The sequence below is a fragment of the Macrotis lagotis genome, chromosome 6 (genome assembly GCF_037893015.1).
Source record: "Macrotis lagotis isolate mMagLag1 chromosome 6, bilby.v1.9.chrom.fasta, whole genome shotgun sequence".
Lineage (NCBI taxonomy): Eukaryota > Metazoa > Chordata > Mammalia > Peramelemorphia > Peramelidae > Macrotis > Macrotis lagotis.
The window spans coordinates 3,231,161-3,242,410 of NC_133663.1; the positions used below are offsets into that span (position 1 = coordinate 3,231,161).

Consider the following 11,250-nt stretch of genomic DNA (forward strand, 5'->3'; position numbering starts at 1 on the left):
TTGAAGGGATGTTCACAGACCACAGGCCTTGAGTGGAGGGAGGCCCCAGTTGTGTGAGGAGGGGTGGAACATCAATAGTCAATAGTGTCTTTGCTATTAGCTCACAGGAAGGCCCTGTATGTCATGCTGGAAGGAACTGAGGCAAACAGAGGCTCAGGGAAGTGACTGACCCATGGCAGAGCATGGGATGAAGTCCTTAGCTGGCCACAGCCTCTTTCTTAATCTACCGTCCTTTTGGAATAACTTTGGTGTCTTCTTTGTTCTGTGAGGCGGGGAAGGTTTGTCTGTACCAGTTGGCCTCCATCGCCATTCTCTGCTCTCTCTCTCTCTCTCTCTCTCTCTCTCTCTCTCTCTCTCTCCTTTACAGTTGTGGGAAGATTGGAGGGAAGCACCTCATCATATTGGGAAACATAGTGCTCCCAGCTCAGATCCTGATGCTTGCATGATACTTTGGACAAGTCACTCTTCTCTTTACCTTAGTTTCTCCGCCTATAAATGAAGGGGTTGGATTAGAAATTTTTCAGGCTGCTTCTAGCTCTCTATCCATTATCAGATATCATGATCCAAACCAAAAAATGAGGCCAATTGTCCTTTCTAGGACAGGTCAGGGCTCTTTCCCCTCTGCATCATAGTTTGTAAACAGTGGGAGACACTGGACACACAGGGAGGAGGAGGAGGAAGGAGGAAGGTCAGTGTTTCTACAAGGACTAAATGGAGAGAGTCAAGTGTCTAGATTAACGAAAGCAAGGAGCTGGATATTGACTCTTTAGCGGACCTTGGAAAAAAGACGTAAAATGTCAGAATTGCAGGAACCCTCCATATAGCTCAAAATTCTCTTCTCATGGGGAGGAAGCTGAGTCCCCCATGAGAGAAGTGACCTGGTGACAACTGACTGTGTCAAGGGCCCAGGTCTTCTGATTGCAAACCCTTTTCATGATAAGCCAATCTGCAATGGTTTTGGGGTACTCTGGATCAGACTTTCTATTAGAATGCAAAGAAAGAAATGAAATTGGCCTTGCTGTCAGGGAACTTATACTTTATTTGGGTGGAGGGGGGACTATATATATACAAAGTAAATATAAACTATGTACAAGGAAATCAGAGGGGAGACGGCTTCCTGTGGATGGTAGGAAACATGTGGAGGGAGGGAACAAGGAGTGGATTCAAGGTACTAAAAACAAAAGTAGGTGAGGTGAGAGATGGAATGGCATTCACAGGGAAGAGCAGAGAGTCCCTCTTTGGCAGACCACAGAGGCTGTGACTCTGGAAAGAGCAGCCTCTCCTTAGATCTCAAGCAGTCAATCAACAGTGATGCTCTAAGTGCTGAGGAAGAGGGGAAAAGGTCAACCTAGAACCTGTTCTCTAGGAGTTCACATCTGATGGAGCAGATACCAAATAACAAGCCATATGTCAGAGACATGGTGGATGGGAGAGAACCTCCAAGGGGACTGTATTAGCATCTGGGAAGCATCTCTTGGAAAAGGTAGACTGGAAGGATGCCTAGGAAGCTCCAGGGTGAAGGGCAAGAGGATACTAGGCATAGGGGACTGATGCTCATATCTGAGATGGATGATGACATGTTGATTTTCAGGAACGGCTGGGGTGCCAGAATGGCTAAATCAAAGAATGGAAGGGACCAGGTCATGGAGGACCTTAACTGCAAAACTGAAGGGTTAATATTTGAGCCTAGAGTCCATAGGGAGCCACAAGAGTTTATTGAGCAGTGAGATGACACGTTTGTGTTTTATTAAGATTGCTGTGCAGCCCAGGGGAGGGTACATTGACACTAGGAGAATGGTGAGAAGCTATTGTGATAATCTGATGAGAGCCTGAATTGGAGGCACTGCTGTGAGTCAAGAGAAGGAAACGTCTATGAGAGATTGGGCAACAGATTTGGATATTTGGGTTGCGTGACAGTCAGGACTTAAGGATGACACCAAGATCATAAGCCTGAGTGACTGGGCAGATGACTGGAAGTTGGGAAGAGGGAACATTTGCTAGGGACTGGGGAGATGGAGAAAACAATTAGCTCTGCTTAGACATGGCGAGTTTAAAACAGAATCTGGTTCAAGACTGATCCAAAAGGAAGTTGATGATGGTGTGACTGCAGCTTAGGAAAGAGGTTAGGGCTGGATACACAGCTCTGGAAATTGTGTCCATAGAGCTATTATCGCATCCATTGGAACAGATTCAACTTTCAGTTGAATGAAGGGGGGGAGAGACTGGAGTGAGACTTTGAGCTAGAGGTAAGGGTTATGAAACTCAGAAAGTGAGAGAGGGAGAGGAGAGAGTGGCAAAAAGATCTGTATAGGCAGTCAGAGGAGCAAAATGAGAAGGGTCTGACCCATCAGCAACAAGCTTCTATTAAATGCCTACTGAGTCCCAGACTCTGGGGTATGCTGAGAGCTGAAAGAAAAGAAAAGAAAACAATAGTCCAGGTCTGAAGGAGCTCACAGACCCATGGGGGAGATGAGCCAGTCACCGCCAGAGTAAAGTGGAGCTAATCAATGAGGGAAGGCAAGAGGATGAAGGGAGTTTGGGAAAGGCTTCTTTGAGAAGATGGGAGAGTAGCTAGGATTTGGGAGAAATCAGGGGCAGAACTGAGCATTCCAGGTATGGGGAACAGCCAGGCAAAAGGAACAATCAAAAAAATGGCATCATCTGTGAGGAGCAAGCAGAAGGGTTGGGTCAGTCATAGTCCTCTTCAAAAATGAAGGACAAGGTGGCACACCAGGTGGTACAGTGGATAGAGCAGGAGACCTGAGTTCAAATGCCACCTCAGACACTTAATAATTACCTTAGCTGTGTGACTTTGGTCAAGTCACTTAACCCTCATTGCCTTGCAAAAATGAAAAAAGGATGAAGGACAAACTGCAATTCAATAATCAATGAAGAGTAGTAACTGTTCCACTGGGGATCCAACTGACCAATTCCAGTAGGGCAATACAGCTCCCTTTCTTCCTTCCTTTCTTCCTCTCCCTCAGTCCATTTAGAGGACCCCACCCTCTTACCTTTGGGTGTTCTGCCCAAAGGAATATACATTTTGATTGCTTAAACCTGGCTAGATATCTTGGGGGGTCTAGGGACTAGGTTTCTTTTTTTAAGGACCAAGCCATAAACCTAAATCACTTTGGCTCTCATCGATTGGCCAACATCAGGTCCCGGAAAACTTTCACTTGGTCATTGGATTCGGTTAGCTCAGAGCGAATATATAAATAGCAATTGTTTCTATTTTCTCCAGAAATTCTGAGGCTCATCCTCTCCTAGATTTATTTTTTCTTTTAATTATGCAAAGAGGTCATTCTTTACCTCTTTTTACCTAGCTTTAATCACTGAATAGGCATTGCTTCTGCCAAACTTGAGACCTGGGAAAGTTAGTTTAAAAAAGTGACTTCATCTGGGGCCATCTCCAGGGCTCCTGATCTCTATCTTGTCACTGGACCCAGAGGGCTCTGGAGAAGAGAGTGAGGCTGGTGGCTTTGCACAGCACTGCCTTACTTCAATTCACTTGAAAATCATGGCATTGCCTTCCTGATGCCACAGTCCTTTCTGAGAATGAAAGGGTAAACAATTTGGAAGACAGTAGGGTATAAGAGGTAGCTAGATGGCATGAGAGAGTGCCAGGCCAGGAGTCAGGAAAACCGGAATTCAGATACACCCTCAGACAAGTCATTTAACAGATGCTTTTTTGGGAAGCGTTTGGCAAGCTGTGCATTGTCAATGAGTCTACCTGTGGTCATTAAGAGAACGCACTCCCCTGCTTTAAAGGCCACAAGTTTCGGTGCCGGTTTCTGCCAGGCTGCTTTCCCCCCAGAATGTTAAAACTGATGGAAAGAAAGCCATGTGATCTGGTAGAAAGATAGCTTCTTATACTGGGGTCCAAAGTCCTGCAGAATCGCCGGACCTCAGTGCATCCTGCTGGGTCACCCACCTGAAATGCAACGATTCTGTAATACTGCAGCCAGGAAACAACGGCAGCAAGGTGGCCTGGACAGAGCTTTCCTCTGGAAGCCAGAAAGATCTGGGTTCAAGGCCCAACTCTGCATATAGGGGTTGCAGAGGAATCCCCAGCCCGCACAGGAAGCAGTAGGCCCCTCCCCCCATTCTAGGCCAGGTGTAATCGAAGAGGTCTCCCCTGGGTGAGCACAAGCCCCTCCGACAGAGGTTACCAAGGGTCTGGGGGCTGGTGCTGGGATGAGGGCGGGACAGCTCAACGTTGTTCTAGGCTACCTGAAAGCCTCGGACACAAAAGGAAGGAATACCCTGGCAGAGCTCTCCCAGATCCCTGGCATTTCTAAAACTCATGGTTTTTATTGGGAATAGGGTGGGGTGGGTGGGGCAGAGGGATAACATGAAAAAATTCCAGCCTGAAAATGGCCTTGGAACCCGGGGACTGATCAAATGAAACTGGATTCGTTACAGAGACACGCTCTGTAGATTGTTAGGAATTGGGAGGCGAAGGTGAGGACAGGAGCAGTGTGGGCCAATGGAAAGTGCTTTGGAACAATGGGATCCGGACGGCCTTCAAGTTCAGTCACCCACTCCTTGGGTCATCTTGGGTCCCCTCGGAGCCTCGGTTTCCTCCTCTGTAAAATGAGGATGCTGGCCCGGCCCCCCTCTCCCCTCCCCCTCCTAGGCGCAGGCCCCAGGATTAAATTGCGACTCTGTCACTTCCTCCAAGCCCCAGGGGTGCCCTCCATAAAACGCCGACTCCGGAGCCCTGCCAGCTGGAGGCTGTCGGCTTGGCCCTCCCCCCCTTTTAGACCCCAATCTAGTAGCATCCTTCAGGCTCCCAAGCATCTGGTCTGCCCCCCCCCCCATCCCCTTATTCCGAGCTGGGCACCCCACGCTCCCAGGGCAGGAGACGGGGGCGCTGCCAGCTCCGCCAGCCCGCGCCGACGGCGTCCTCCTCCCCTTCGCCAACCCTCTCTTGGGGGGGGGGTCTAAGTGGCCCCGAGGGAGCAGCTCCTGCCCCGCCCACCCCCACCTCCTCAAGGCCCCTCTTGTCGGGCAGCAGCTGGGGCAGGAGCAGACTTTGCTCCGCTTCCCCTCCCCTCGGCCTTCGGCTGCCTCACTTCTGGAGGCAGCTCCCCTTGACTCCCGGTCCGCGCCCCCTCGGGGCAGGCAGGCGCCTCGATTTCCCCAGCACGTCATGCAGTTCCGAAGCGGGTGGCGGGCCTGGGGTGCGAGGCTGGGCTTGTGGGACCCTCAGGGAGAGGGGCTGGGGGTGGGGGTGGAGGCGCGTTCTGGGCGAGGAAGGGGGCCCCCCGGGGCCTGGCGGGCAGCGGAGCCCGAGTGGATTCGTGTGTCGGCTGCGTGCAGGACGGGCGGGGGGGAGGCTGGGAGCCCGGCCAGCCCTGTGGGCCCCCCTCCCCCCGGCGGCCTCCCGGCCAGCCGCCGGTCCTCCTCCCATCCCCTCCCTGCCTCCCCCCCGGGTGCCTGGCAGCGTGCCGGCTGCGCCCGGGTTCGCTCCGTTCTCACGACCTCTCAGGTTGCCTGCGCTCATCTGGGAGCTATTCATTTCCTGCCAGAGAGCAGCCGGGCCTGCTCCACAAACCACCTTGGCCCCAGCAGCGATCCCGAGCCCTGGGCCTGAGCCGGGGCCTCGCTCAGAGCCTAAGGGCCCACCTGGATCTCGGGCACCCCAAGCTGTAGGGAAAGGAAGGCTGGGGAGGGGGCGCCCGGGACAGGGGCAAAGGGCCGCTGGGCCCCAGGACCAGGAGGCTGGAGCCCCGCGGTGGAAGTGCAAGTGGCCACCCAAGCTGGGCTGGAGTGGAGTGGGGACTGGCGAGGACAAGGGGGAAAGGAGAGGAGCTCGAGGGGCTGGGGGCGGTGCCCAGGATCCACTGAGGATCCAGGACCTCCCCAAGGTCATGCAGTAAGTGGCAGCGGCAGGATTCAGACCAATGAGAGCACCTCAGGTCTCTCTCAGGGCAGGGATCCCAGCGTCTCTGGCTGGAGTTTGGCTTTTCCCCCTTCCTCCCCAGCCAGGACCACTATGCCAGTGCAGGCCCTGGGCACCTCGTTCCTCAACGGCTGCGACGGTCTCCCTGGGCCTGGCACGTTTCTGGCCTTCCCAGACATCCTGGGCACAGCTCACAAATGGTTTTTCCTAAAGCACTGGTTTCATCAATTCACCCCCCCCCCCCAGAAGCCTCTGGGGCTCCCTGTGGCCTCTCTGTTCTCAGACCTCTTGGACGGCTATTACACTCCTTATCTGTTGGCTGGATTTCTCATTACCCTCTCTTCCCCCATTCCCTTTCAGCCAGAAGAGTCGACTCCCTGTTCCTCATAAATGGCATTCCTCCTTTGGCCCCCAGCCTTGGGCCGGTCTGTTCCTCATCTCACTTCTTAGAACCCCTTGCTCACAGGGTCCAAGAAAACCTTTCTGGCCTTAGGGTCCCCCCAACTACTCAAGTCTATCCATGCCACAGATTTTCTGTTGAGTTCTCAATAGGCCTGCCCCTCCCCCCAGGAATGGAAGTTGTTTGCAGGCAGGGGCTGGTGGAGGTTGGCAGCAGACAGTGACTAGAAGGGGGGGTGCCCACTGGACTAGGAATTGAACTCAGCAGAATTTCATTGTGCTTTCCCCTTCTGCAGTCCATTCTCCAGAGGCATCCTCCCCCCCAACTCCCAGGATATGCCCAGGGAAGGGTCCAATGGCCCACAGCAGGCCCGGAAATCCTCTCTATTGTCTTCAAAGGGAGCAAATATGGGCAGGAACAAACTGCCAGGAAAGGCAAGGTTCTGGTGGGTTGGGGCAACTGGACTGTTGCTGGGAAGAGAAAATGAAGGCCATCTGGGAGGAAACCTCAGGGGGGCAGAATGGAGTCATCCCTGATGCCTCCGCTGACCTCCCAAGAGAAGGCCAGTAGCAAGCCAGAGGTGGGGTGGGGGAGGGGAGGCACTCAGCCGAGACTTCCAGCTCCCCCAGCCTCCGGCTTCCTCCAGGGGCCCCTTTCACCCCCACGTGTCACTTGACTTTCTTTTCAGTTTTCATCCTCTAGTGGGGTGTATGTGTGTGTGTGTGTGGGGGGGGAGGCAGGAGGAGCCTGGAGAGGGAATCGATCAAGAGATCTTGGGCAGCTCAAAATCTGAGGGGAATTTCCAGTGTGTCCTAATCGGAGCAAATTCATTTCATTTGCCGCTTGGTGAGGGGTGATATGTGAAGGGTGGCCCCCTCAGTGGCTTGTCTAAGTGGAAATGGGCTCGGGGAGCTGAAGGCCTCAAGTGAAAACGAATGCTTCAAATAGACAACTGCTTTTGGGGCTGGGGCAAGGGGAGTGTGGCCTGAGCAGGGGTGAGGAGGGCAAGGGAGAAAGAAGGGGAAAGGGGGAAGGAAAGAGAGAGGGGGGAAGGAGGGAGAGAGGAAAAGAGGAGACAGCATCGAGGAGGGAGGATTATGGGAGACAGATGGAGTAAGCTACAGAGAAGGGGGGGATGGGGATGTGCTCTGGAGAGGAAATGAAGAGAGGAAGAAAGATACAAAGGAGAGGAGAGGGAAGAGCTGCCCCAGTGAGAATGAGAGGGGCAGAGCCAGAGGTGCGGAAAGAGACGTCGGCGGAGGGGGCGGAGGGGGCACAGGGAGAAGGAAGCCTAGCTCCCGATAGATGGAAAAGAAGAGTGGGCAGACAGGTCGGGGAAAGCCCTGTGCCCAAGGTTTGCCAATGGGCCAGGCTGAGGCCAGGCATCTCAGACGGCCCTTTGATTTGCTCTTTCAGCAGACTTGGGACCCAGAATCCAGAGGAAGGGCAAAGGTATTTGCAAAGGACAGACTGGGTGGTGCCGGCTCCTTGGAGCATGTGGGAAAGGGCCCGGGGAAGGTGGCCCAGAGACAGGGCTTTTGTCTGGCTCTGGAAAGAAGACAGAAAATCGTTGGCTGCTTTGTTCGGCAGCACTCCAGATCGCTCCCTCCTGCCTCATCCTTCTCCCAGAAGCCGTTTGGAGCAGGGAGGAAGGGAAAGAGGCCGTGGAGAGGAGGGGAGGGGTCCGGCCTGGCGGGGGGGGGGGAGGCCGCCCCCTGCCAGACCCACAGCGGGGCTGATGTGTCTGCTCTCGCACGCCTGGTGGTTTTCATTTCCCCCACACCTGGATGCAGTCAGCACCTGGCCCAGCCAGACAGAGTCTGACAAGCCTTTGTGGTGGGGTTTGGACGCAGCTCCCTGCAGATCTGGCCCCGTTGAAAGCGGCCGCCTGAGTCAGGACTTGTTAAGGAGGGTTCTGGGAGCTGAAACCCGAGCCCAGCCCCGGGCTCCTATCTGGAGCCCTCATCTCGCCTGGAAATGGGGCATGACCAAGCCCAAGGGGTCGTTGGCGTGCCGCTCGGCTTCGGAGGGGCAGGGAGTGCGGGGAGCGCCGGAGCTGCCCTCACATGTTTTCTCCATTAGGCCGAGCGCGAGGGCTGATCAAAACCACATGTGAGCTGGGCCAGGGCCGGCGGCCCGGGGGATCCCAGGGAGCGAGCCCCCGGCAGGGCCGAGCCCCCGGGCAGGGCCGAGCCGAGCCCCCGGGCAGGGCCGAGCCCCTGACCTTTGCGGCTGGCCCGGCTGGGGGGGGGGGGGGGGAGGGAGGCGCATTCCACAAGTTCTGGACCGCCCCCGGCCTCACCTAAGGATTAACTCATTAATGGAGAATCAACAAATTGGAGCCACGGGCAGCGGGAGGCCCCAGGGGTTCACCGCAGGCCGCGATGTCAGAGGGCCGCGCTTTCCCCGCCCCCGTAGCCCCAATCTCTTCAGGCTCCTTCCAGTCTCCGGAAGCGGGGTTCCCTCCCAGAGGGGGGCTTGGGGAGAAGGAAAGAACGCCCCCTCCCTCAGTCCTCCCCCCTGCGCTCCACCAGCGCTGGCCGCGGCGATGCCCCCCCCCCCCCCCCCCGGCCACCCAAAGCAAAGGCCCCGGCCCGGCCGGCGAGACAGCGGCAAGTCGGCCCTCTGGTCCGGTCGCCTTTATTCCTCTCCTTCCCCCAAGGCAGATCCTCCGGCGAAGCGTTTCCAGACTCTTTGGCATCACATAGAAAAGGGCTCTCGTGTAAAAAACGCAGCGTCCGAAGGCGCGCCGTCCCGTGGGAACGGCTCGAGTCTCTACAGACACGGGGCGGCTTTCGGGGCGGACCCCGGGGCCCCGGGCTCGGCCCGCCGTGCGGCTGTCCCTCCCGCCAAGGTCCAGGTCCCGCGGAGGGTGTGTCGGGGGGCGCCCCGGGGCCCGGCCCCGCGTCCGGGCTCACCAGGGTCTCCACACCGAGTCGGCCGTGAGCGAGGGGCCGCCGGAGGGGGACGCGGCCCCGGCCGCGCCGCCGCCCGCGTGGGTATACACGGGGATCACCGGCCCGCCGTGCGCGAAGGCCCCGCTGGGGATGAGGAAGGCGAACTGGCCGTCGGGGGCCGGCACCACCTGGAAGCCGCCGAACACCTTGGCCCCGTCGGCGGCGGCGGCGGCGGCCGCGGCGCCCCCCAGCTTGCAGGGGCCGCCCCCCGCGCCCCCGCCCCCGCCGCCGGGGGGCGCCGTGGCCCCGGGCAGCGCCACCAGGGGCTGCCCGAAGGGGGGGCCGTGCGGACCGCCGGGCGCGGGGGGCGGCGGCGGCGGCGGCGGCGGGTAGTTGAGGGCGTGGATTTGGCTCATGCAGTTGGCCAGGTGGCCCAGCAGCCGCGTGCGGACGTCCGTGTTCACCCCCTCGCAGGTCGAGAGGAAGCGGGTCACCTCGTTCATGCACTCGCTGAAGCCGGCGCGGTACTTGCCCAGGACCGTCGGGTCGCTGCTGAGCGCGGCTGCGGGGAGGAAGGGGGCGGTCAGCGGGGCCCGGGGGGGGCGGTCAGCGGGGCCCGGGCCCGGGGGGGGGGGTCGGTCAGCGGGGCCCGGGGGGGGGGTCGGTCAGAGGGGCCCGGGCCCGGGGGGGGGGGTCGGTCAGCGGGGCCCGGGCCCGGGGGGGGGTCGGTCAGCGGGGCCCGGGCCCGGGGGGGGGGTCGGTCAGCGGGGCCCGGGCCCGGGGGGGGGCGGTCAGCGGGGCCCGGGCCTGCCTTCTCCCCTGTGCGTGCGCGGGGTCGCTGGGGCTGCAGGCCGGCTCGGACCGCCCCCTCCCCGGCCCTACGGAGCCGGGCTCTCCATGGGGCCAGGCCGTGGGAAAGCCCCCCGAGCCCGGGCGCCGGAGCGGTCAGCGCGCGTGGAGGGTCGCGGGGGCGGGCGCGCGCGCGTGGGGGGTCCAGGGTGGGCGCGCTCACCCGTCATCTGGGCGCGCTGCAGGGTCCGGAGGTGCTTGACCGTCATCTCCAGGATGTCCGCCTTCTCCAGCTTGGAGTGCCGGGAGCTCTGGGGGGGGGGGGGGGAGAGGGGCCGGTGAGCCCCGCGGCCGGCCGCCCCCTCCCCCCGCGGCCGGCAGCTCCCCCTCCCCCGCGCCCCCCCCCCGCGGGCCGGGCCCCCCACTCACGTCCTTTTTCAGGGCGTCCAGGATGAGGGTCTTGAGCTGGCTGAGGCTCTCGTTGATCCGCGCGCGGCGCCGCTTCTCCATGATGGGCTTGGAGGACTGCGGGGCGGAGAAGGGGTCCGTGAGGCCGGGGGGCGGCCGGGGGGCGGCGGGGGGCGGCGCGGGGGCTTCCCGGGGGCGGCGCGGGGGGCTCCCCGGGGGCGCGGCGCCCCGGACGCCCCGCTGCTCACCTTGCGGTGCTCGGACGCGGTCTTGGGCTTGTCGGGCGTCGCGTGGCCGCCGGCCGGGGCGGCGGCGGCGGGGGACGCGGAGCTCTTCTCCATGATGTCGGCGGGCATCTTCCGCCCGTGGGCAGGCCGCGGGGCCCCGGCCGGCGGGGGCAGGCGCCTGGGCCCGGGCGGCGGCGGCTCCCTCCGTCTGCGCGGCCCCGGCCGCCGTCTGCGCGGCCCCGGCCTGGCGGCCGCTCTATATAGGCGGCGCCGCACGCGAGCGGCTCGTGTGAACCTCGCCCGGCCGGCTTTCCCACAGCAACTTCCAGCCAATGGCGGGCGCGGACACGCGGCCCCGCTCGTGGACGGCGCCCCCCCATTGGCCGCCGGGGCGGGGCGGGGCGGGGGCGGGGGCGGCGCCGCGGGGGAGGGGCGGGCGGGGCTCCGGGCACCCGCGGCCCCGGGCCGGGCCCTCCGCGGGGGGCGGGCGGGGGGGCCCCCGGCGCCGGGCCCCCCCCCGGGGTGGGGGCGGGGCGGCGGCCTGCGGCCGGGGCGCGCCCGGAGCGGGAGCACGTGCCGCCGCCGGAGGGGGGGGCGGGGGCGGGGCCGGGGGCGGGGCCGCTC

At 60.4% G+C, this 11,250-nt stretch overlaps 1 protein-coding gene across 1 annotated transcript; it reads right to left on the reverse strand.

Annotated features, from left to right (window-relative positions):
* Nucleotides 1-8,931: 8,931 nt before the first annotated feature.
* On the reverse strand, nucleotides 8,932-10,845 carry HES1 (hes family bHLH transcription factor 1). The gene is made up of 4 exons (XM_074192499.1): nucleotides 10,648-10,845; nucleotides 10,421-10,516; nucleotides 10,215-10,302; nucleotides 8,932-9,764 (listed from the first exon to the last, which is right to left on the reverse strand). The coding sequence occupies exons 1-4, from the start codon at nucleotides 10,753-10,755 to the stop codon at nucleotides 9,220-9,222; spliced, it is 837 nt and encodes a 278-aa protein (XP_074048600.1). The 5' UTR covers nucleotides 10,756-10,845; the 3' UTR covers nucleotides 8,932-9,219.
* Between the last annotated feature and the right edge of the window lie 405 nt (nucleotides 10,846-11,250).

Bases quoted from the DNA above. Each gene is read 5' to 3' on its own strand.
- HES1 (XM_074192499.1), bottom strand. From the start codon at position 10,755: ATGCCCGCCGACATCATGGAGAAGAGCTCCGCGTCCCCCGCCGCCGCC. The intron at 10,303-10,420 runs GTGAGTGGGGGG...CCCCCCCCCCAG, and splicing joins TGGACGCCCTGAAAAAGGAC to AGCTCCCGGCACTCCAAGCT. The intron at 9,765-10,214 runs GTGAGCGCGCCC...TCCTCCCCGCAG, and splicing joins GCAGCGCGCCCAGATGACGG to CCGCGCTCAGCAGCGACCCG.